Here is a 25424-nt window from a genome sequence, read left to right on the forward strand (position 1 = left end):
AGGTGGGAGGAAGCCACGTAGTCACGGAAAGACCCCGAGCCCGGGGATCGAACCTATGACCTTTGTATTGTGAGCCACATGCACAAACCCCCGTTACACCATGCTGCCCATATATACACGTTTCATATATACATCTTCTATATGAAAAAAACACTATTAAAAAACAAGCAAACACACATCAAAACGCATTAATTTAATAGGTTATAATCAGCCCCTTGAGTCATCCAGCAGCTATACAGTTATAATTAGGGATGATTTTCGTTAAGAAATTATCGAGTTCGAGCCCATTATCCAATCCACTTATCGAACCGATTACTTATCGAATCTCTTATCGAATCCAGATAGGTTGTTGTGTGTGCACTGAGTTCCAAAAGCCATAGATGTTATATGACTGGGCCGGTACGCTGTTTATATGGAGGAAAAGCGGACGTGAGTGAGGACAGCATGCGGCCGTTATAGGGTGAAGGTTTCAGGTGAGAGAGGGCGCTAAAGGCACGCCCCCAGTGAGCATATAGTGCTGCTATGTGCGTTGTAAATAAAAAAAATTGCTGACAAACACATCACCAACATGGACGCTCACTTTCGACATCCCGGTGAAGCACACTGGAGAGGAAGGGGACCAGCACGGTAGAGAATCGATACGCACAACGGGGCAAGAGAAGCCGGCTTTTACTGTTGTGCTAGCTTGCTATGCTAATGGACAACGAGACTGACTTTGAAAATGAGGAGAGGGAATCTGGCGTGTTTGATGGAGAACTTGCCCAGCTGTTCATTTCGGACACAGAAGATGAGAACTTTGAAGGATTTGTGGATGAGGTTTGATCAAAAAATAATGTGAGTACATTGATAAATACTTCAATAAAGTACAACCGAACTCAGCTTTGCTCCTGCTGCCTTTTTAAAACAGTGTCCATGCATGCTAGCGTGTGTTTTAAGCTAGCGTATGTTTAACCATGCCTGCGCCCAAAAATACGCTGCGCCTTATTTATGCGTTAAATACAGAAATAGCACCCGTAACTGACACGGCGCATTTTAATATGGTGCGCCCTATGGTCGCGAAAATACCGTATAATGGCTTTGATAACGGGAACCGGTTCTCAAAAAGGGATTTGAATCCCTGGAATCGGTTCTTTTCTTATCGAACAATCGGGAGAACCGGTTCGACGGGGGAAGGAGACGACACAGCGACAGAGGTAAAGCTCAACAGAACTGTCCTTCTTCCCCACAAAGAAGAAGCCTGCTGCCATCGGGGACTTGGAGGGAGTGATGATACCTGAGGCGAGGGATTCTGTGATGTAGTCCTTCATGGCCTGTTTCTCCGGTGGCGACAGATTGCAAAGTCTGCTGGAGGGAAGGACATCGTTTGGAATCAGGTCAATGATGCAGTCATAAGGTCTATGCGGGGGAAGAGAAAGCGCACGTTCCTTGTCAAACACTGCTGCAAGGTCGTGATAAGCAGCGGAAACACAGGAGAGATCAGTGGGAGGTGAGGTGGGCTTTGCCTTGTAGGCCGGGGGAACTGCTCCAGGCAAGGACCTTTCCCGCGGACCAGGATATGTGTCGTAGCCATGATCGCCCGAGGACAAGAGGAACGACGGGAGTGTCGAGCACCCAGAGGCTGATGGTCTCGATGTGGTTACCCGAGAGGGTCAGAGATAGGGGTTTGGTGCGGTGCTTGATTGGCCCGAGGGGATGTCCGTCCAGGGCTTGTGCAGGCAGGAAAGTCTCCAGTGGAATGAGGGTTATTCCTGCTTGGCGGGCAAACTCGTGGTCAATAAAGCTTTCGTCTGCTCCGGAATCCAGGTAGGCCCCAAGAGAATGCCCGGGTCTAATGGTTTGGGGAACAGTACTGTGGGTCACCAGGATCCCCCTTGCTGGTGAGCCTGGTCTTTTGGCCTCATCGGGCAGCTCCGGATTGGATGTCCAGCTATTCCGCAGTAGAGGCAGAGATGCTGCCTGAATTTTCTTGTATTGTCTGCTGCCGCCAGGCGTGACCTGCCCAGCTGCATGGGTTCCACCGTTACTGCCGGCACGGACGGAGGTGTAAGCCGAAACACAGCGGCGTGGTCGGCAGGCCGAAGCTTGGGTGTCGGAGGTAAGCTAGCTGGGAAGCTAGCTGAAGCCTCTGCTCTCTCTGCTGCTCTTTCAATGAGTCTTTGGTGAAACAAGAGAGCCAGGTCGATGAGGGCTCGACACAAGGTAGGTCTGTCCCTCAGCAAGCCGTCCTTAATTTCGTCGCTCAGTCCTCTCTTGCATGCACTCTGGAGCGCCTTGTCTCCCCACTCGCTGTCGGCCGTCAGAGTGCGGAACTCGAGGGTGTAGGCCAAAACTGAGCAGGAGCCCTGTTGGATGGAGTGCAGTCGTGAAGCAGCGTCACCCCGTCCACAGGGTGATTGAACACAGCTTGGAACTCTGCTCGAAAAGTAGCATAGTCGGTGCCCAGCCCCAAAGTTTTGTCTCCTGCTGTGATGGCCCACATGAGAGCCTGCCCAGAGAGCAGCTTAAACACAAATGCTACCTTAGGTCTGTCAACAGCATAGCGAGATGGTTGGTGTTTAGAAATTAGTTCACATTGAACCAAAAAACCGAGACAAAGTTCAAAATCCCGCACAAAGGGTCTGGGGCTGGCTATCTTGGGTTCCTGGGTGTAGGAGGGGCTCCAGGAGGTGGCGGATGATGGAGCACTGGAACTTGGCACAGGAGGAGCAAGGCTTGGACTAAGGTTGTCCAGTCTAGTCAGCAGGCTAAAGAAGGCAACCTCAAGCTTGTTCTCCAGGTTCGAAAAACAAGATTGGTGTTCCTGGAGAACAGCGTGCATGGTCGAGATGTCGGGAGCCGTGGGGGGTCGGGAAAAGGACGCAGACTTGGGTCTACTTGTGCCGTCTGCTTCCGACATGGCTGGAACGTACTGTTACGTTCGACGGGGGAAGGAGACGACACCGCGACAGAGGTAAAGCTCAACAGGTTTATTTTGAGCTTGATGATGGGGTGGAGTGTGTATGCTACTATGTATGTTTGCAGGACTATGTGAATCATTACAATGAATATTACCAGGGGTTGTTGTAAGTGCATGTTGAGTGAGAAGGCGACAAGTCCAGTAGGGCGAGGCTGGTAGAAGAATCCGTAATTCAAGCGGGAGGTCCATGGGGCTGGAGAGAGGCGTCAAGAGGTCCGTGCCCAAAAGCAGAGGTCGTTGTCCAGAGAAGCAGTAAAGATCCAGAGGCTAAGTCCAAGGAAGTGAGGCGCACAGCTCGAATCCAGGGAGACGAAATGAATACTGCGGTACAAGGAAGACAACAAGAGACAAATGAGCACAAGGGCGGAAGGACACTGAGAGCGAGCAAAACAAGGAGAGGAGCCAGAGACGTGAAGCTTACTGTAAACAGAGAACTACGTTCCAGCACTGGATCTCAGGACACGCTGGCTTTTATGGGGAGTGGTCTCATCAGCAGCAGGTGTGATGATCGGTGATTGCGCACAGCCGTGCAGGCGCGTGGTAGCAGCAGAAGCTCAGCGGCAAGTGCTGTGGAAAGAAAAGCTGACTGCGCACGCGCCGTAACGCTGTCAATTTTTTTTTATTTTCCTGAAGGAACTCTCCTGAAGGAATCAATAAAGTACTATCTATCTATTTATCGAATCCAAATATGTTAATATGCACATAGATGGAGGATCGTCTATCCACCGTGTAGCGTGTAACTGTGCCAGTTTGCATGAACATTCAAGACGTGCTAGACATAGAAGCAAAACAGTGGCTGCAGAACAGTTTGAAGCTTGATAAATTACAGTCCGAGCGCTAAATGATTATATTTGCTTCTCATCCTACCAGTATTGTGGGCGTTCCTAATAATCAGTATACGGTATAATACACTAATACAGCATATACTGCTCATACACGTTGCTCATTTGAGAGACGCAATCATTTAAGTATGATCTTATTAGATCAGCTTTGCGTGCGCTATCAAGTTTGCACGTATTTTGATACACGCAAACCTTTGGTAGCACTTACTCCACTCCAGGGGCCCTCAAGGGTGTGTACTCAGCCCACTGCTCTACATTCTTTTCACACATGACTGTTCTGCCATTTTTCGTTTATCTTAATTGTCAAATTTGCTCAGATACCATTAATCAACAGCGATGATGAGACAGCATACAAGGCTGAAGTATAATAGCAGACATCATGGTGCAATTCCAATAACTTAGTCCTAAACATCAAGAAGACCAAGGAAACTATTGTGGACTTTATTTGTTTTCGCACTTGAATGTCTTTAATGGGTTTTTGTGGCACGGGATTGCTTTAATGATTTTGCTACTGTGCCATTGATGATGCTGTAACAACGTTTTTGTGTTATTCTATGACAATTATATATTATAAACTTTTTGACGGCACATAAGAGGAATATTAGGACGCCTGATTTCACGCCAACTGAAGACAAAAGTAGGGGCAGCAAGACCTACAGACAAGCAGTAGTTGAAGTTAACACAGTGAAAGCCTGGCAAAAGAGATTTGGGGAGTTCCATGGGTTACAAAGGATTGTCATCAAAGTGTTAAAATTATGTTTTTTGAATAAATATAATAATGTCACTTCATCCAAATACCTTTGGAAACTGAAAATTGAGGACCGACAAAGCAGTCATTCTTAAATGGCACTCTCTAAGCTTGCACTACAATATACTGAAAACTCCATCCATCCATCCATTTTCTACCGCTTATCCCTTTCGGGTTTATATAAATGTATACTACATTATATATTTTGTATGTATAAAAGAACATTTTTTACTCTTTTTTTTTACCACCAAAATTCATCAACTTTTTGAATTCCTCAAAAAAAATCCCAGCAAGTTATTTGTATTTTCTTATCCATCTTGTGACAGCAAATGCTGTGAAATAGAAACAATAATAAACTTCCGGTTTGCGTTTTATTTTGGAAGATATTTCCGGAGGCTGTGCTCATCCTTCATTCATTCAGCCGTCGAACTCGTAGTGGGAGGAGGTTACTAAGAGTGATTTTACTTGCGCTTTCCCAAAACCGTGGACTGGTTTGACTTGTCACAGGACCTTCTTTTGGGGAAGCAATGTGTTTTAGTCACAGAAAATAGTAAATGTCTCGTTAAAAAGGAAAGAAAAGACGAGGAGTCACAGAGTATTTTAGGATGGGCCAGCGCGCGGACGTTGTGTTTAAAACCACAGGTTTTCAATGGCTGCTGCCTGTCAGTGAATACTTGGGATTTCCTCTTGACCAGGTAAGACCATGATCAAATTAGTATGTCACCAACCAGGTTTAACACACGCCAGGTCGCTTATCATCAACGGGAGAGTACACTGCTTGACCAAGCGTTCCTGTTGATCGTAATTTCTAGAAAAGGCTCGTTTTGTACCTCAGTTTGGGGCAGGTGTTCCCTGTCTAACTCTCACATAAATTATGGGATGATTAATCACTAACCCCCACCCGGTCGTACTACGCTGATGTTAAAAACAAACATTCTGTCTAATAAGCTCCTTAAAGTGACACTGCAGGTTGTCTGAACAAATATGAATAAGGTCGTATTACAGTTCCTAATTGATACATCTTGTTCTGTTCGAAGGAACTTACAATTTATATAATTATATGATGGGTTAATGTATGTAAAACTGTTTTTATTAGCTGAGTTGATGGGTTTAAGTAGAGGATTCTCCTCTACCTTTCACAATAGATGTGAAACTACAAGAAAAAAACATTGTCACAATGCACCATTTGAGAATCAGTATGTTTTTTTTAGCAATATTTTGACACTTAACTCCAATAACCCTCCATTAAAAATGTGCCTTTTTCTCACAGGTGAACTTTTTGGCATGTCAGCTGTTTGCTCTGTGTGCTGCCTTTTGGTTTCGTCTTTACCTCAGTCCTCATCATAGCAATCCCCTAGTGAGACACACTGTGGCCACTCTACTTGGCATCATCTTCCTCATATTCTGCTTTGGATGGTACAGTATGACCTTTAAGTTCACAGAGTAAAGCAATAAATTAGTACAGTGGAACCCCAATTTATAAGCTTATTTGGTTTTTGATACCATAATTGGTTCTTGAAAAGTTTATTGAAACACATTTCTTCATAAGAAACAAAGTAAAGAAAAATAATAGGTTCGATCCTCGACAAAAATCCATCTTTTAATAAAAGGTTGTACACTTTGGACACAATATAAAGCGATATACAGTAATGTATAATGAATAAGGCTATGAATATTTGGGTACCACACAATTCGATTTGATTCTTGGTGGTAACGATTCGATTCAATAGGATTGGGTGCCAGTTCTATGATTAACTATATTCCTCTATAAAATAGATTAACAGCTCTAACACATTTCTATATTACTTAAAAGAAAGCTGGTTTTGTTTAAAAAAATATATATATACTCAAACATTTACTAAAGTCAGATACAAATAAGGCAAGAAAAGTATTCCTATTTTCTTAAGTAAATCTGTCCAGGCGATGTGGGCATCTACATCAAAAATATGATTTGCCTTAGTGGCTGGAAAGAACAGATAAACAAATAATAGAATTTAAAAAAATGTTTTGAATCGATTTTCGTTTTTTTAATCGATTAAGAATCGCGATTAATTGTAAAATCGATATGTTTTATTTGATAAAAAATCCAAAGCAAAAACAATTAGCTGAATTGTCTTAATTTGTCGCCTTGCCTATACGCACACACTGTCACTAGCCATGTGGTGCACTCACAATTTGAAATCACAAATCTCCTTAACTGTAAGAACAAGGTTGCGGCAGTGATTGTACAAAATAAAATCCACTTTACCTTGTTGATTGATCTTCTTGCTGTACAGCTGAAGAAAGGGGGAAGAGGAAGGCAGTGTCAACAACGCTGTAGATACTTTCTGAATGTTTCAAACCACACATCGCTTGTACATTGCTCTTGTTATTCTCAAATTGAGATAGCAAAACTTGAAAAATGCTGTAAAAGGGCTAAAACAACACCTTAAAGCACACAAAGTAGCGGTTACCACAGTAGCTAACAAGAGCACTAATGTACTGACTGAATAAGCGCAGAGCGCGATCAGCCCACCCACAATGGATGTGCTGCCAGGCACAAAATGCCTAACCTGACTCTCGCCAGATCCTTGTAGTTCGCTGAGCTCCACACAAGGATCTGGGACTTCTCAATAGGAGATGTATTTCAGAAGGCGGGGCCTTGTAAAAAAATCACTGTATGTGATTGGATAAACCACTTGTCCGTTCTCTTGAATGATGTGCTACTTCAACCACTCACATCGAAATCAACCCGTGACGCTGATGAGAGCGGTGCTGGGAAATCCAAAACAGAACAGTCGTATTGGATAACGACAGAGCGAAAAGTTTGAGAACTTTTACTGAAACAAACTGTCGTTTGTGCAAAGAAAATATGTCAGCACACGACTTCTCGCTGCGTGCTGCCATTGTTGTTTGAATCAAAGAGTCGCTTTGGCGCTACGTCACATCTATGAACTCCCGTCCGGCGATCCCAATTGGGTCATTATTTTTTGCTATCTTGAAGGAGTTTGTATTGCCTTCGAGCCCAGATCCTTGTGTGGAGCTCAGCGAACTACAAGGATCTGGCGAGAGTTAGGTTACAAAATGCCTGCGCTGCAGGCACACAATGGCATGTTAGTACACTGAGACAAATGTTTGTTCAATAAAACATATTTTTATTCGGTCTGTGGTAGGGCTGCATGAATAATTGACATTGAATCGACACCCAGGTTTTAATTAGTGCGATAAATAACCGACTGAAGCAGTTTTTTTCTCTGGCGTCCCCGGCATATGAGTGACAGACATGTTTGCCAATCAGAATTGTTGAGCCTCATGTAATTTGCCTCCTGGCCAATCAAAAGTGTTAAAAGAAACAGCAAGTTTGTGTGTGCTACAGTGAAGGTAGTCAGCTAACAACAAGCATTACTTGCACCTTGGAAAAAGGTTTGATGGTGACTAGGCCTGAGCCGATAGTCAATAAGTCAATCAATCGATCAATAAATGAAAATGAAGTTGAAATACTTGGTCGGCATAGATAAACTGCTATGTCCGTGTGTGTTTGTTTCCTTAGTCTCCCGGTTCAAACAGGGAGTAAGAGGTCTACTTGCTGCATCGCCTTCAGCACCTTAGTCTTGGTGGGCGGAGAGCAGACATTGCCTCCCTATGGACAAACGAGCGAGGATGCTGTGATCATGTGATGGCAACAAAAAAAGGACAACCCGATATAGTTATAGTTCAATATTTATTTAAGTTACATTTTTGCATTCAGAGATGAGAGTACAATTTATTTATTTGTTTGTTTATTTAGGATAAAAAAAAAAAGGTATTTACCTTTCAATAACAGTACAATGGTGAACAATTCTACAGTAATGAGAAATACAAGTTTATATCCTTGTAAATTGTTACTCGCAATATTATTATACATTATGATTATATTACATTATAATCACTGTATAGTTTTTATCGGTTATTTCTTCAGTTTAAGAGCATGTAGTAGACAAAAGCTAAGAGTCTGTCTGCATAAAGACAAATATGTTTTAATGAAAATGATTGCATACTGTTCTGTCTGGCACCTTGAAACAAGAATATGTTGATTGACAGTCTAAAAGTAGCATGTCTACCTTCACTCGTTATTTGCAGTTTTATGCATTTTTATGTATACAATGTAAAACTCGCAAATCGAATCATCGTCACAATTTTGTAGAGAAAAAACACAATTAGTTTTGTCTCAAAATCATGCAGCCCTAGTCTGTGGTTTGTAAAACGAAAAGTTCTTATAATGAGGGGTTCATAAATCGAAGTTCCACTGTATGAGGTTTAAAGGGGGAGAGAGAAGAGTAAGATGTGCGCTATTTCATATGATCTCACTTCCCTGTGATTAAGGAAGCAGCTTAATTGACTCACACTGTTGGTCCATTGTATACTTCTGCCCTCTTCTATAGGTATTCCACTCACATCCTGGCAGTAGTGCTGGCAAACTACTTGATCGTTAGCCAGGCTGACCTCAGCAATGTACACAGGTAAACATTTTTGTTTGTGCATTCCATTCAAATTGCATGTACTCATTGACCAGTTCACTCATTAGATGCATTGTTGAGGTTTTGAATAAAAAAATCTCTATCAAAAATGTCTGGCCTTACAAATATTATGTAATAAAGCTCCAGAGCTGCAAAAAAGACTCAACACATCAAAGTATGTTGCAGCTTGTTGCATTATAACAAGCTAAATAAAGTTGACAAATATTAGAACGAACTGTTAGGACTGAGCAGGTTTAGATTATGTTGTATCCAAAAATATACCCTATATGTTTTAAAGTGGAATGTATCAAGAGTTACAGCAATGTGCAGCTGAAATTCTCAAGTCAGGCAATCATGCTTTTAGGTAGATAGAGTTCTTTTGTTTTAAACGAGCAAGGTCTCTCGACCAAACTGGCCTATCTGCCTAGCAACACGATGACAGAGACTGATAATGCAAAAGCAGAAAACATGACAATGACGACATTCTTCTCAGGTTTTCAAGTAAAACTTGTCTGCCAAGCACAGCCATTGGTCATCTTTCTGGGGTATTCGTTCATGATGTGCAGTTTATTTTTTTGTTACGCACATTCCAATGTGATGCATTGTTGCTCTTGTTTAATAGCATACACACCATGTAAAACATGTCAGGTCAAAGGGAGCTTGACAGACCAGTCTGAGGTATGTTTGTGTATTGACATGAACTTGGGTCCACAAGTATTTAGGACAATAAAGGATTTTTTATAACTTTACCTTTATGTATCAATATACCTAATTTTTAGGTGTTCAAAGATAATAGGAGTAGTAGTGTACACACTTATTAACATTTACTGAATAAGACCAAACAAGCCAGCTCTAGTTTGTTATGACAATTTTCTGAACAGAGGAGTGCGCATAGATTGTTGAGATTGTTCTGTATTGTTCAGTAACACACGTGGAGGTGTGTAAACTGTTTCCCAGTTCAAACATGTCTTTGCCCAGGCCTAATGTGCACTGATAATCCAAGATTAATTCACTGTTTAGTCTAAATGAGTACTTTTGTAGAATGTGACTTTTTTTGTAGAAAGCCAACATTTGACATTTTGGGACAAGTGGTAGAAAATGGATGGATGGATGGATGGAATAAACTTGTCATATTGAGATTTTATGAGTCACTGCATTAGTATTTGTTCATTTCACCTTGACCAGATTGTTTTTTGTGTAGCCCTTCCATACATCATAGTTAGCTGCAACAAGATACAGCATCAGTGTACAATGTTTAGAAAGAAAACACAACACAAACACAGCCGTTACAGCTGCAGTTCGCTCAGTACATCATAGTCATTTTCAATTCTTCCATTTTGTCAAGGCTAATCTCATTTGTATGCACAAATGTACAATGTATCAACGTTTGTGTCACATTTCAGTGTGTAGAGAAAGCAGAACTAAGCAACATCATAAATTCTTCCACTTTAGATGTTGTATTAGCTTGCAGAAAAGTAAACAGTGGGTGTTTAAACAGTGATCACGACAAGAATAGACACAGGATTGTATTATGGGGGTTACTTACAAAGAGTAATTATGATGGGAACCAGGTCTTACCGTTTACTGGATTCTCCTGTCCAAATTTTTAACCATCGATTCCTATTTTTGATGCTCAGTCCACCGACAGGAAGATTTAGCTGACACAGAAGCGGCGAAGGAGCTAACTGTATATCTATATACACCGTGTGGCACCACACCTCTAAGTCAGTAATCCTGTATTGCAGAAAATAAACTGGACTATAAGGCTAAACATGTTGCACACAGAGGAAGAGAAGCAGGAGTAAGCAAACTAATCACTAAGCTAGCTGCTGAACTTGCTTGAAACAACACAAGAAAGAAGTGCTTATCAAACATTTAAAATAGTCTATATGGAACTGTGTTAGCAGAAAGTAAGCAGCTAATAACAACACAATAAATAAGTAGCTTAAAAAGAGAATAGATCAGTGCTTCTCAAACTTTTTTCACCAAATACCCCCTCAGAAAACACTTGGCTCTCCAAGTACCACCATAATGACCGACATTGAAATACAGAGGCAGAGGTTTTATTTAACAAGTATATTCACTATTTTTGGCCAGTGTAGCATTACACACAGTTTGAACAGTAACTGAATATTGTGGAGGGTTTTACTATTTTAGATTTTTTTTTAAATGTATTTTATCTTTTTATTTATTCTGCTGCTTGTATTTCTTTTATTTGTACTTGTAAGAAATGTACTTTGTTTGTTGCCATGGAGGCGAGTATTAGTGATTTAGAAGTAGCTAAAACATTGCCAACTGCGGATGAACGTTAGCCGCTAACTAGCTATTTATGTTTTGAAGAACGTCTTGTAGAGCGGCGCTTCATTGTTCATAGCTTCAACTTTTTCATTAGTTTCATTCTCCCTTTTCTGTCTCCATTCTGTTCCCGCTTGTAAGTGTGTGTTGCCTAACATGCTCCCATGCTTGTTTTGCCAGCAATGTCACGACGTTACGGCAGCGCACCATCATTTCCAGAAAAAAAATCAGAATTTTTTAGAAGCTGTATAGTACCGTTTTTAATTCATTAGTACCGCTGTACTGTATTAGTACCGATATACCGTACAACCCTACTTTGGCGTACCACTACATAAAGCCCGCATTCCACTAGTGGTACATGTACCACAGTTTGACAGTCACTGTCTCGAGAGAGGATAATATAACAACTGTTGGGCTCCTCTGTTGCTGTTTACCGATATATGAATCGATCCGTCTTCTGTCAGTGACTGCTCGTGTTGATACCAAGGATATTATCAGGATATGATGGATAACAAGAGTTATTAGATTTATATATTTTTTCTTCAAAACCTTTTTTTGTTGTCGTTTTTGCCAATGTTTTCAAACTCAGGGAATAAGGCCTTTGAGGGTAAAAAAAACTAATGATTTCAATGAGCGATAGATAGTACTTTTTGCTTTTATTTAGTTATTGTTGTTTAGTTATAAACAATTGTATAGTTAATACATGTGATCAGTATCGGCTGATGTCACTTATGGATGATCGGTATCAGAACGCATAAAACCCTGATCGGAACAACCCTATCACTAACACATAAACAACAGGATATGTGCAAATGTTTTATTATGAGGTTTTTAAAAATAAAGTAAAATTTCTGTGAAAGTGTACTTCTGTTGAAATAAACTTCATAACATATATTTTCAAGTTCAAAGGACTGAAAAAACAAATACACTGGTAAAAATAGCCCAGTGAGAAATTCATAGTTAATTTTTTACACTGCCTTTTTAAAAAGGATCGGAATTGAGAATCATTGGAAACCGGAATCAAAATGAGTAACTGATATCGGAACTGGAATCGTCAAAATTTAAATGATGCACAACCCTAACATAACCGAGATTGTATACAAAAACAGAGGCAAAGATTTGATTTTTGTCTTTGTCTAAAACCGAATCTTACGAAAAGTGGTGAGTATGAAAACCGAGGTACTACATTAAAATGTTTTGTATGATTAAGGACAATTAATGAAAAACTAAATCCACCAATAGAAAAATAAAAGCATGAATTGGTTTGAAATGATGGCGTAATACACTTGAAGTTAAAAGGTTGAACATAACCCACAAGATGCTTGTTGACCTCAAACATTTTTTCCTTGCAGCATGATGGATGGCCGTGTTTGTACAGTGTTTGGTACTCATCTTTTCATCCCATTTTAAAGTAAATTCTTGTGAGAGTATGTTCTAGTTTGTCTTGCTCAGGTTGACCTCAATGTCACAGTAAATAGACAAATTATTCTCAGCTGATGTTACTCGAAACTTTCCTTCCCTTTCCTTCCAAGGTATTCCATGGTGACGGCATTGGGATACCTGGCCGCGTGCCAAGTGGGAAGAGTCTTCATATTTAACTACGGAATACTGTCCACTGACTTCTCCGGGTGAGAAAACCACACCTTTACTCTGAGAGCCTGCTAGGCATTTCACTTTGAGAGCAGTTCACGTGTTATCCGTTAACTTTTCTGCAATGCGCTCTACCTGCGCAGTCACCATTGCCGCTGCCTTTGGTAAATACAAGGCCGCTTAATAAAAGTGACGCATTGTGTATGTGATACTGTCCATGCAGGTGGAGTTCGTTTTGCCTCCTGGCAACTGTTGTATTTGAAAACAAAGCTACTTATTCCTATTTTTTTCATTAAACTGATGTAAGTAAACTAATCTCTTGAATGTGCGCATCGCAGAGAGAAAAACAAGTAATACAGTAGGGAGCTTCATCTCTCAGAGGATGGACAAATCACTCCTGTGTTGTTGCTCATCATTAAATAAATGAGACATTCTATAGTAGATACAATACAGCAGGGTTGTCCAAAGTGTGTCCCGGGGGCCTTATACGGCCCGCTGTATCATTCTAAAACGTAAAAAAAACACAAAGGTGGGAGAAAAGAGGTGTAAAGTAACAAGAAAAAATTGTTGAATATAAAATTTAAGGATGCACGATTAATTTTTTATAAGCCGATACTGATGCAAATAACTTTCTGCTGCTCAAGAACGGTACCGATAGTCAATTACCTCATTCATAACTAGTAAATTTGTGCACACCTTTCTTTGCGGCTGGTTTTGGGGAAGTTTCTTTAGCAGAAGGCGTCTTTGTCGGCTTTTAAAACATTGTCGTAGCGATGCTGGCGTTGAAAGGGGACCAATTATGTAAAACTAACTTTTCTTACCTTTTGGTACCTGTTTTTGTGTATTTGAGATCTGCATGAGTCCCGAAAATTTGAAATCAAACTATGGAGGCATGGCGAAGATATTTATAAAACAATCTTGCCTTCCTTCATACTTCCTCCAAATTAGCCATTTGGAATTTGTCCTACATTAGTGACTTTTTTCCAAATTGTGACATTAGCGGATATTTCCAATATGGTAGAAATTTGCTTGAAGTGCTTTGCGCGAGTCCTCTATTGTAGTCTGACGCTGTAGTAGTCAATAAATTCCTTCTTTTTCTCTATCCTCTTGTTGTGAGGCAGACGGGTTCGTACATGCAGATGCATCCTCCGCTGTTGCCATTTCTAATACAAAGTAGTGTATAGTTCGAATGCATATCCCTCAGTAGACTTGTTATGGAAGCGCTAAAAAGTACAACATGGATAATGGGGAGAAGACTCAGTCAAAGTGCAGCCACGTAAATAAGGCTGCCCACAAAACGGCGCATCCTGAAGAAATGGTCAGAAAGCAGCTTCAAGATGGTCTGCAAAACATAATCTATGCAAAATGTTGACCAAATAATCAAAATTACATGTTATGTAACCACAAGTAAGGGTTTTAAATGTTAAAAAAAAAAAAAAAAGGTTAATAATATGACACCTTATAGATTGCCGATAAGGTTTGATGTGTTGATGTGCAATGTATTTTTCTCTCCTTGCGAACTGTTTGAAAAATCTTTGGTGCAAATACCAGGTGAAATGTCTTCCTCTTAAGCGGTGAAGAAGTCCCACTCAATCGTCGCCATGTTTGTTTACAATGAGCTCAGTGGAAGTTTTCGACAGGCGAGCATGAGTAGAGGACAGCTTGATTTTACTGTGACACAATCAGGGTAATCTCGCCTCTCTGGAACCTTTCTTTTATAAATTGGTTATCAGAGATATTTTTTATTGTCATCACGTTTATCGTTAAAACGTCATAATTCCTTATATTAATCCGATAATTATTTGTGCAATATTTATCATGCACTTCTACTAATAACACAAAGCTGACTTGCCGGCTGTTGTTTTCTTTAAAAAAAATCTATATATTGTTATAATCCTTTTGATGTTTTTTTTTAACATGACGTCACATCACAGGTACCTGTCGAACTATTTCACCAGAGTAAGTGATGCTCACAGGTACTACACGAGAGGGAGTTCCTCAGACCTTGTCACCCCCAAATTCAAGACTCATGAGAAAAAATGCATTCTACTATTTTGCCACCACACAGTTGAATGCACTACCAACAGACCTTAAAATTCGAACTTCCCTACTAAATTTTAAAACTGCCATAAAATCCAGGCTCAGCTCAACCTCTACCTGATATGAACCAAAATTGATCCTCAGCAACTCTTCGAAGCATCAAGCAGGTTTATATGTGGTTATAGTGTACATATATTTTCTCATTCTGTTTTGCACACTCTTGGAGTCAACATGTGCATAGTCATGTACATAGTGTCATGTACATAGTGTATATATCCCCCCTTCTACCCCCCCATTGTTTGTATATATTGTTTTTCAAATCACCTGACATGTATACTGTGTATATGTACATAATTTATCAATTTTTTAACGTATTTTTTTATATACATGTTACAGGTTATATATCTTTTATTACTGAATGTATCAAATGTGATGAATAATTAATGGTCCACAATGGAAACAAGCCTTTTGGCTTTTTGTGTCATCCATTTGCCTTTTTAAAGCATTACATGGATTAAATTCTTTAAGATGTCAATAAACTTCTCAATCAATCAATCAGTCAATGACATTTCTGGGTTTACGAGCAGAGGAGCGTGTTCGGCAGAGCACAATTACGGAGTACATACAAGCAGACACGGTGTGTAGACAGAAAAGGGAGAACAGACACATTTTGGCCTAAATACTGACTATAAAGGTGAAGCTATAACACTGTAATGCCCTCAGGAAGAGGTGCTTTAAGTCATGGCTAGCTAGCTAGCAGCGAACATCCATCCGCAGTCGGCAGTGTTTTAGCTACTTCTAAATCACTAATCCTTGCCTCCATGGCGACGAATAAAGTATGTTTTTTTACAAGTATCATCTCTGCAGGACAACGAATAGCTAAACATGCTTCAGTACACAAAATTGTTCTTCGATTGCAATAAGAAACATATGTTTAATGTACTGTAAGATTTTTTGTTAAAATAAAGCCAATAATGCCATTTTTTGTGGTCCATTTATATGGAAAAGTATCGAAATACATTTTGGTACCGGGACAACCCTAGAATGCGGTACTCAGTGGAAGACCGTATGAATCCTATATTATGCAGCTGAAAGCATGGAACCTAACCCTAACTCATACTGTTAGTCAGAGGTTCTAGCATGAGTTTTACCCAACAAGAGTGGAGGAAAAGGCATTCAGTGAGAGCAGGTTGGAGGTTGACTTTGCTAGTCAGCATGTTCTTTGCAAAGTTTCAATTGGGTTGAATATGCTGGCAGCCTCCCATCACTCCACATGATTTTGAGGATGAGCTGCCAGACCTGTCGGTCAGCATTTGCAAGGAAAGAGTGACCGTTAACATGGTGATTCACATACAATAAATCATGTGAACGTGTGGAACTCGTTACTATACAGGGCACTTCTACACATACTTCTACACTATTACAGGGGAAGTTAGTATCATTTATCATTTGATTATACGTTTTTTGTTTTTGCGTCCCGATGATGATTGGTTTTATGGTGACACTCAACGTCAATGTCTAAGGCTGACTACTAACTCTGTTTGTGCTGGCACTGCCTGCCTCTCAGCTGGCCCGTCTGTGCACACAATGTAACACACAAGTACACTCAGTAGTCTCTATATATGACGACTTTTTATTGAAATGTAAACTGTGTGCGGCTTTCATGGCTTGATATTACTTGGTGATAAAAAAGGCCACCCTGTTGTGGTGTCTTCTCTGTTGACATTAATGTTGTAAATTACATGCTGTTTGACTGCTTAGATCCTCTTACTGTTAATACATGTAGACTTTTGTATTAGTCTTAATGACCCCAAAAGGGACAAGCGGTAGAAAATGGATGGACTTTTGATTCATAAAATTACTTTATTGTGAACTGTACACAGTTAGTGTAGTGGTAGGTCTCAAATTGTGTAACATTAAATAGATACTGTATACTTAATTGTGAAGACATGCTATTGAATTGAACAAAACTGTCTTTTCTGCTTAGCCCACTGATGATAGTGACTCAGAAGATTACTACCCTAGCCTTTCAGCTCCATGATGGTAAGAACACACACTGACTGTAGCTAAAAGTTCCTCTCAAAAGTGAATTGGAGTTTGTGGGATGTAAATAAAGAGTCTTCTTTCAGGTATGTGTAAGAAAGCCAAAGAACTCCCCTCAGAACATAAGCTACTGTCTATAAAGTAAGTCCAGATACATTTAGCATTCTAATAATGGTACATGATTGTGTTTAGAGGGCATTGAAGAACCATGCCTGTTTACTCACACTAGTTTAATTACCAGTCTAGTCAAAATGCAAACCAACACATTCCTACAAGTGTAATTATGGAATTAGAGAGAGGTTGTTCATAAAGTGCTCACCATTAAGTTGTTTGCCAGTGGAATGTTCGAAACAATCCTTTAGCATGCTTGCCACAACGTTCTCAGGTTTTTGTCACTACTTTCTTATTGCAGGTATAAACATTTACAGACAAAATCAGAAAAATTACAGTAATCTCAATGTAAATGGTGAGTCACAAATGAAGTTTTTAGTTGATGTTTTTCACACTACTCAAGCTTTGTTTTAGAACCAGGGTATTTTGTCTGCAGATGGATGCTTCTGAGTGATTGAATATGTTCAAGAATGAATCATTCTCTTTTTCCCTTTAGTTTTGAAGCACAAGGACAAGGAGATACAGCCATGGTGAATAGCTTGTTCATGTACTGTAAAAAGCATCTTTTTGCATGGGAAAGATTGCATGAGAATAGATGGCAATATGTTCCAAAGTATATCACAGGAATCCTGCAGTCTTGACTTTATTATTACTAAATAAAAAAAATAAAAAACAGTTTGGGTACCATCAAATCAAAGTGCTGGCTACCTAGCTCAGCACTATGTTCATCAACATCAGTCATGTTTCAACATGTTTGTTTTATTGTCAAATGTGTACTTTTATGGAACATTAACACCTTTTTTGGTTAAAAATTGCATCTCTATCATTACATTACATACCTTATATTGTACCCATGGCTCACATTGTTATATTTTGTATGTGTCTCTTTGCAGTGTTAGACCTTCTTTAATTGAATACCTGAGTTACAATCTGAACTTCCTAAGTGTGCTGGTGGGTCCGTGTAGTAATTACAAGGACTACATCGACTTCATCGAGGGCAAACACATCAGCGGCAGGCTCAGACGACACTACGGCACTTGTAATGGCAAGAATGGCTACCATAAAGTTCCAGACCCGTCACCTTTGGTAAAGTTCTGTTTTCTGTAGTCATCACAAATCTACAAACAAGAGTATATAGTAGAAAACAATAAATGATAACAAAACATTTTGGCATAGTTTTTATGCAGGGCCAACAAATCTGGCATTTTTAGTACATCCCATTGATGTGAAAGGTTCCCACTGTACACAGAACACATGAAGGATATAAATATTACAGAATTAAAAAGATGAAATAGAATAATTTATTAAACGGTAATTAAAAAAACAACCCAACACCTTTTTAATCCCTGTGGTTACAAGGAAGGCAGAGACGGGATTATTGAAAGGAGGAAATCTCAATATTAAGGCCTTTAGATTGCTTAGTTTTCACTGTCCATTTCATAGTAGCAACATATTCTTTTATACACTCACAGATACCATATTTGTCCATCAAGACATTCAGGGTTTGGGATGCAATGTTGTTTTATCCTCTTCCACTAAGAATAGAATATAGCTTTATTGTCTGTGTCTACAGTAAAAACAGAAATGACTCATAACAAGTTAAAAACACATTCACACACAGCAACACGTATAAACAAAGAGCATATTATGTTGTCTAATTTAAATTTTGCTTTCAATTTCCTTTTTTTCGGCGTGCTGCCCCAGGAAGAGACTGCCTCATGCTTGAGTTTTATAACGAAGCCCAAAAAGTTACCTAATAAGCAGCGTTCGACCCAAACTGCATTTTTGTGCCATGTGTGCACCACACATACTGTATTCGTCCTTTGCGCTCCCTTTAACAGGGTCTCATGAGTAATCTAGTGTTTACAGACCCAACATTTAATTTTTAATTAATTTATGGGGGCACGTTCATAACCACAAAACATAATTTGATGAAACCACCTGTGCCTCCATTGTTTTGCCGTATGCTTAATAATTTTTTTTCTGCCATCAGTGCAGCCATTTTATGTCCCGAGTTTACCATTTCCTTTTTTTTCTATATCGAGTTCATATGTTTTTGTTAAGTTGAAATTTAAATTTTTTTTCTAGTATTGTTTAATTATTTCACAATACAGTATTTATTGAGGGCCTCCTTGCAATTATGACTGCCCTCAGAGGGCCACTTGTAATAGCGAATATATATGAATATAAACATATAACAGCCTCGTTACACAAGTTTTATTTTTGTATTTTTTTTCATATTACAGTATTTTTGACATTGTCTTTGCTTTGTTCTAAAATAGTGCTGTCAAACGTGTTTCTATTTAGGGCCACATTGCAATTATAGCTGCCCTCAGAGGGCCACTTGTAACAGTGAATGTATATAGATGTATACTTATAATAGCCTTGTTACACAATTTGCATATACAGCTGTTTTTGGTTATTATATTTTTTACCAACAGATTAATGGATAACTTATTTTGAATTCATAAGTCAAGGTGACAAGCAGATATTTATGTATTTATTTTTGATAACAAAATGAAGCTTTGAAGAGATTTTTGCATGATCAAATAATATTTAAGTGTAGAAACTATACCATTTAACGCAATACATTTTTCTGTCAAAATTGAAATAACAAATATATTTAGCCAGAAAGTGCTTTATTATTTACAGCTTTTTGCAGGCTATATAAAAGATGTGACAGGCCCCTGTTGGACACCTGGGTTCGAAATAGTTGGGATGGTCCAGTGGTCAGTGACTATACTGTGTGTGTGTCAATCATCTCAACAGAATGCTGTCTGTGAAAAGCTGCTGGTGTGCTGCGGCTGCATGCTCTTCTTCCTCATCGTCACGCGGTCCTTGCCGATAATGCACAACGTTCACCCTGACTTTATCGACCACGCCCCCTTTGTCAGTCGGCTCACATACGCTTTCTTTTCCATTCAAGCTGCAAGGCCCAAATTCTACTTTGCCTGGACGCTAGGTAAGCAACCTGGTCCTCAGCATGATATAACATGAGCTCAACATTTATCTTTCTTCTATCCCATCAGCTGATGCCGTCCACAACGCTGCCGGTTATGGTTTCTTAGGGATGGATGAGAATGGAAAATATTCCTGGAACCTCATCAGTAACCTGAACATCATGGGGATTGAGGTAGCCAAAATGTCTTTTAGATACTTGGTGGCAATGAATATTTCATAACTTAATATCGTCATTCTACTATTTTAATGATTGTCTTCTTCAGACGGCAACCAGCTTCAAGACGTTCATAGACAACTGGAACATACAAACAGGGAATTGGCTTAAAACGTAAACAACTTCATTTTACTTAATTTATAACATTATTGACAGCATACTCACGTTCAACGCTCATCAGGGTGTGCTACGACCGAGCACCGCACCATCGGTTAGCCTTGACCTTCATCTTATCTGCCCTGTGGCACGGCGTCTACCCAGGATACTATTTCACCTTCATCACTGCCATCCCTGTCACACTGGCTGCACGAGCTGTGAGTTCAGGCAATTGACACAAATACACTAAATTAATATTTTTTAAATGACTTAAACAAACATTTTTTTTCTTTATCCACAAGGCACGCAGGTCCTTCCGTCACTTCTTCCTGGGCTCTCGAGGTTTAAAGTTGGGTTACGACATTTTGACATGGGCTGCTACCCAGCTGGCCATCTGCTACACTGTCATGCCTTTTCTACTGCTGGCTGTAGAACCCACCATGATTTATTACAGGTACTTTTTTTCCACTATGAATCATCTGGCCTCACACATGACAGGGGAGTGCATGATAGGTGTGAGAGCCACACCATCTTTTGGCACAGTGTGCACACATGTTTTCTGGTTCAGATTTATGTGGATTTTACATAATTAAAAAAGATATGTACGTAAAACTTGCGTTATGATAAATAGTAGTAAATAGTGTGGTTTTAGTAGCATTTAATTATGATTATTTGTGCTGAAAGTGCAAAAAGATGTTATAAAAGGAACTGATCTTAATATTACAACTTCGAAACTATGTTGCAAACCTTACTTTTGGGTATTGCGGTTGGCTCTGAGCAGTGTTTGTATGAATGGTGCTATTGTTTTGTGATCTCATTATAAGTGCATTATCATTGTACTGTCCCCATAGATGCACATTTTTTTACCTTTATTCTGACCTTAACAAGTCAACAGCAGTGTTGTCTCTAACCTGCATGTTTATCAACACACTTCCTCACTTTTATAACCGAGTGTCTGCAAGATGTTCGACTGTGGAGGCATTCCCAGATTATAAATGAAACCACGCTCCACCCTCTCCAAAAGTATAATTTATTTTCTGAAAATGTAAACTGTTTAAATATATTTCTTGAAATTGTCATCACTGTGTTTTTTTATCAGACACTGTCGAAAATAAACAAATACTGCAGGTGCACCTGCACACTTTCAGATCAATCAATCAATGTTTATCAATCAATGTTTATTTATATAGCCCTAAATCACAAGTGTCTCAAAGGGCTGCACAAGCCACAACGACATCATCAATACAGAGCTACATGAAAAATGTCATTGCATGTCGCACCTTGGGTATCAGAAAATATGCAGATGCCTGCAACGTACTGCAGCAGCTGACAAAACAACAGCTATACATAATGAAGTGAAAGTCCAACTATGTGAAATAATCTGGATTTAAGTTAAAGTGTCTTCAGTCCTTATAAAATCTCCCACATCAGCTCGGTGGAACACAACAATGGACATGGGGTCCGCTCATCTGCACTCCTGCGTGGTCAACCTTGATGTTGTTATGCACATGCCACTATTAGATAAACACTTTATCCCACCTTTTCTTGTGTTTCCTCAAACTCCTTCTCTGGATGATAGCGCTACTTAATGTCCAAATAAGTATGTTCACCTTGCTGTGCCTTCACAGCTTAGCCAGACTGAACACGCATTATTCAGAGACATCCAAAACTGCGTGCAAAATCACGGCCAAAAGGCATAAACCCCATGATTTGACGCTTTAGTATGGTTTAACATGACTTGCCAACATTGTTGCAACATTTATAAGTCCGAAATGACGAGTCTAGTTATTAAGGGCTGTCCAAACCTTTTCCACTGAAAAATCAGAAGATGTGGGGGCCATTTTGATATTTTTCAGAACGAGTACAATTTATCTATTTTTTTTAAAGTAGTATTTTTAGAATGTGCCGTGGGCAGCACTTTGGACACTCTTGAGTTATTACATGTTAAATCAGCAGTCATTATTGCCACACTCCGCTCGGGATGGTCTCCTGCTGGCCCCACTATGGACTGGACTCATACTATTATGTTCGATTCACTATGGACTGGACTTTCACAATATTATGCTAGACCCACTCGACGTCCATTGCATCCGTTCTCCCCTAGAGGGGGAGGGGGTCACCCACATCTGCGGTCCTCTCCAAGGTTTCTCATAGTCATTCACATTGACATCCCACTGGGTTGTGAGTTTTTCCTTGCCCTTTTGTGGGCTCTGAACTGAGGATGCCGTCGTGGCTTGTGCAGCCCTTTGAGACACTTGTGATTTAGGGCTGTATAAATAAACATTGATTGATTGATTGACACTGTACGCTGACACATCCTGCTGTCTTGCAGGTCCATGTACTGTCATGTGCACATCATCAGCTTGGTGGCTGCTATTGCCCTGCGCCCCAAACACAAAAGCAATGCTCCAAAAGCCAGCACAAAAAGCACAGACTCCCTGTCGGCCTCGTGCCTCCCCCACTGTCTTCATCTTCACTGTAACAACAATGACCAAACCAACTAAAGACTCACCTTCTCTGAGAGAAATGAACAATTCCGTAAAACGCTCCAAGGAAAAAGGGACAGTGAGTTTATTTTTTAAATTTTTTTAAAGAACAATGCGGCTCTTAGAGTGTACGACATGATGACATACCTCACCTTCATTGAGTGTGGACTAGACAGGAGGCTCTCTGTCTCTGGGAAGGATTCAGGCAAGCACAGTGGGAGTGTGAAGAATCACACACAAGACTCCAATACTACAACACACGACATTATAGACTAATTATGCCCATGCACACTTGCTCTTTGTGGCACTGATGGCACAAAAACGTCCCCATTGTGTGCGTGTTTGTGTGTGTGGCTGAGGGAGGGAGTCACTGTACCCACGGTTGCAAACTCCCCCTACGGACCGCATGTGTGTGTGCGCCTGAGATCTTGTCACTGTTCATACAGGCACATGTAAAGCAACAATTACACATTTGAAGACATCTTAATTTTGTCAAAGTAATTGACAACTTGCTATGTAAGTGGATCTGAATGTCCACACCTTATTTGTGCCACTGTACTGTAAATAGGAATATGTTTGATGGTTCACACAGTACTAACTGAATTTGTCACGTTGTTCTATTGCACACCAACAGGATCATTTATTCATCAGCTTTTTTTAGTTTAATTTGACACAAAGAGTTTACACACCAAGAGCACTTCACAAATTAATAGTTTTCAAACCTTTCCTTCACTTTAGAAAGGTGCACGTGCTTTAGGTATTGCATGATTTCATGGTGTTATATTTGTGTTTGTTAACAATACACATGGCACAAAGAATAAGTTTGTCTCCCAGAACTAGTGTTTAAATTTTGGCTATCAAATCCAAAGTGTGAGAGAATGTATTGTTTGGACATTTTGAAGGTCCAATGTGTATTTTTGACAAGTTTGTTTTGTTCCAGTTTTGCACAGATGTCTTCGTGTAAGGAAATACCACCTCTTGTCCCAAGTTTTAAGGCCATTATACCCTCGTCTGTGGCCACCCTGGCATATATTCAAGTGTTGCTGCTTTTTGTAAATAACCGAAATGAAGCGAAAAATGACAATGTCGGCGAGTCACACAATGTTTAATACTAATGTATGTTTTTAGACAGAATTCAATAAAGGTTGTCTTCTTTTTACCTTGTGAAAGTTGTATTTCTGACTTGATGATGCTAATCATGCAGTCAAATGAATGTTCCTATGGTTCACAATGAACTTTTTTCGGTAGCATTTGATTTGCTGAAACACTTCCTGTATTTTATTTTTTTAGAGACCACTCCGCCATTATGTTTATGGACGTAACAATATAAAAACTTTATATCACGGTTATTATTATCACTGTATTGTTGAATGTGCTCATACACACTGAAATATTTTCACCAAGTTTTATTTAAGTAAACAACAGACACATAATATATACCATATCTTAATATTTATATAAATTGGGATAAAGTCTTAATAGCTTACCACCATCATATGGAGTTAATGAATGATGGATTCTCAGTTCTCTGTGATATTGGGTGTCTAGAAAAATGTTATGAATATTATCCATTATTATTACTCATTCATGTGTATTGTATTGTATTTGGCAGCACGGTGACACAGTGGCTAGCGCACATACCTCACAGCGAGAAGGTCTTGGGTTAAATTCCCGGGCTCAGGGTCCTATTGTGTGGTTTGCATGTTCTGCCTGGATACACGAGTGGGGGAAGAGTGGATCGTGAGATCGACAGGCGGATCGGTGCGGCGTCTTCAGTAATGCGGACGCTGTATCGATCCGTTGTGGTGAAGAAGGAGCTGAGCCGGAAGGCAAAGCTCTCGATTTACCGATCGATCTACGTTCCCATCCTCACCTATGGTCATGAGCTTTGGGTCATGACCGAAAGGACAAGATCACGGGTACAAGCGGCCGAAATTAGTTTCCTCCGCCGAGTGGCGGGGCTCTCCCTTAGAGATAGGGTGAGAAGCTCTGTCATTCGGGGGGAGCTCAAAGTAAAGCCGCTGCTCCTCCACATCGAGAGGAGCCAGATGAGGTGGTTCGGGCATCTGGTCAGGATGCCACCCGAACGCCTCCCTAGGAAGGTGTTTCGGGCACGTCCGACCGGTAGGAGGCCACGGGGAAGACCCAGGACACGCTGGGAAGACTATCTCTCCCGGCTGGCCTGGGAACGCCTCGGGATCCCCCGGGAGGAGCTGGACGAAGTGGCTGGGGAGAGGGAAGTCTGGGCTTCCCTGCTTAAGCTGCTGCCCCCGCGACCCGACCTCGGATAAGCGGAAGAAGATGGATGGATGGATGGATGGGCCTGGATACTCTCCGAGTACTCCGACTTCATCCCACCTCCAAAGACGTGCACCTGGGAATAGCTTGATTGGCAACATAAAATTGGCCTTAGTGTGTGAATGCGAGTGTGAATGTTTGTCTGCCTTCCTGCGATGAGGTGGCGACTTCTCCAGGGTGTACCCTGCCTTCCACCCGAGTGCAGCTGGGATAGGCTCCATCGCCCGTGTCCCTGATAATCATTCTTATCTATTCATTCATGTTCTATT

General features: G+C 40.3%; 1 protein-coding gene across 4 annotated transcripts; it reads left to right on the top strand.

Moving 5' to 3' along the window:
* The first annotated feature begins 4963 nt into the window (after positions 1–4963).
* On the top strand, positions 4964–24016 carry mboat1 (membrane bound O-acyltransferase domain containing 1). Of its 4 annotated transcripts, none has more exons than XM_061951180.1 (13): positions 4964–5241; positions 5817–5962; positions 8947–9024; positions 12849–12944; positions 16934–16989; positions 17076–17130; positions 17994–18186; positions 19870–20062; positions 20130–20233; positions 20325–20389; positions 20457–20589; positions 20674–20825; positions 22704–24016. In XM_061951180.1, exons 1-13 carry the CDS (start codon positions 5152–5154, stop codon positions 22873–22875), a joined length of 1533 nt encoding a protein of 510 aa, XP_061807164.1. In that variant the 5' UTR covers positions 4964–5151; the 3' UTR covers positions 22876–24016. The 4 variants fall into 4 exon arrangements, with proteins under 4 accessions (XP_061807164.1, XP_061807171.1, XP_061807179.1 ...); XM_061951187.1 differs by having other exon boundaries at positions 23798–24016; XM_061951195.1 differs by lacking the exon at positions 12849–12944.
* The last annotated feature ends 1408 nt before the right edge of the window (positions 24017–25424 follow it).

This window comes from Nerophis lumbriciformis, linkage group LG04 (assembly GCF_033978685.3).
Source record: "Nerophis lumbriciformis linkage group LG04, RoL_Nlum_v2.1, whole genome shotgun sequence".
In the NCBI taxonomy this organism is placed as follows: Eukaryota; Metazoa; Chordata; class Actinopteri; order Syngnathiformes; family Syngnathidae; genus Nerophis; species Nerophis lumbriciformis.

Excerpts from the sequence above, each read along its gene's own strand:
- mboat1 (XM_061951180.1), top strand. The coding sequence starts at position 5,152 with ATGGGCCAGCGCGCGGACGTTGTGTTTAAAACCACAGGTTTTCAATGG. Across the intron at positions 9,025-12,848 it reads GACCTCAGCAATGTACACAG|GTATTCCATGGTGACGGCAT; the intron begins GTAAACATTTTT and ends TTTCCTTCCAAG. Across the intron at positions 20,590-20,673 it reads TCACACTGGCTGCACGAGCT|GCACGCAGGTCCTTCCGTCA; the intron begins GTGAGTTCAGGC and ends TTTATCCACAAG.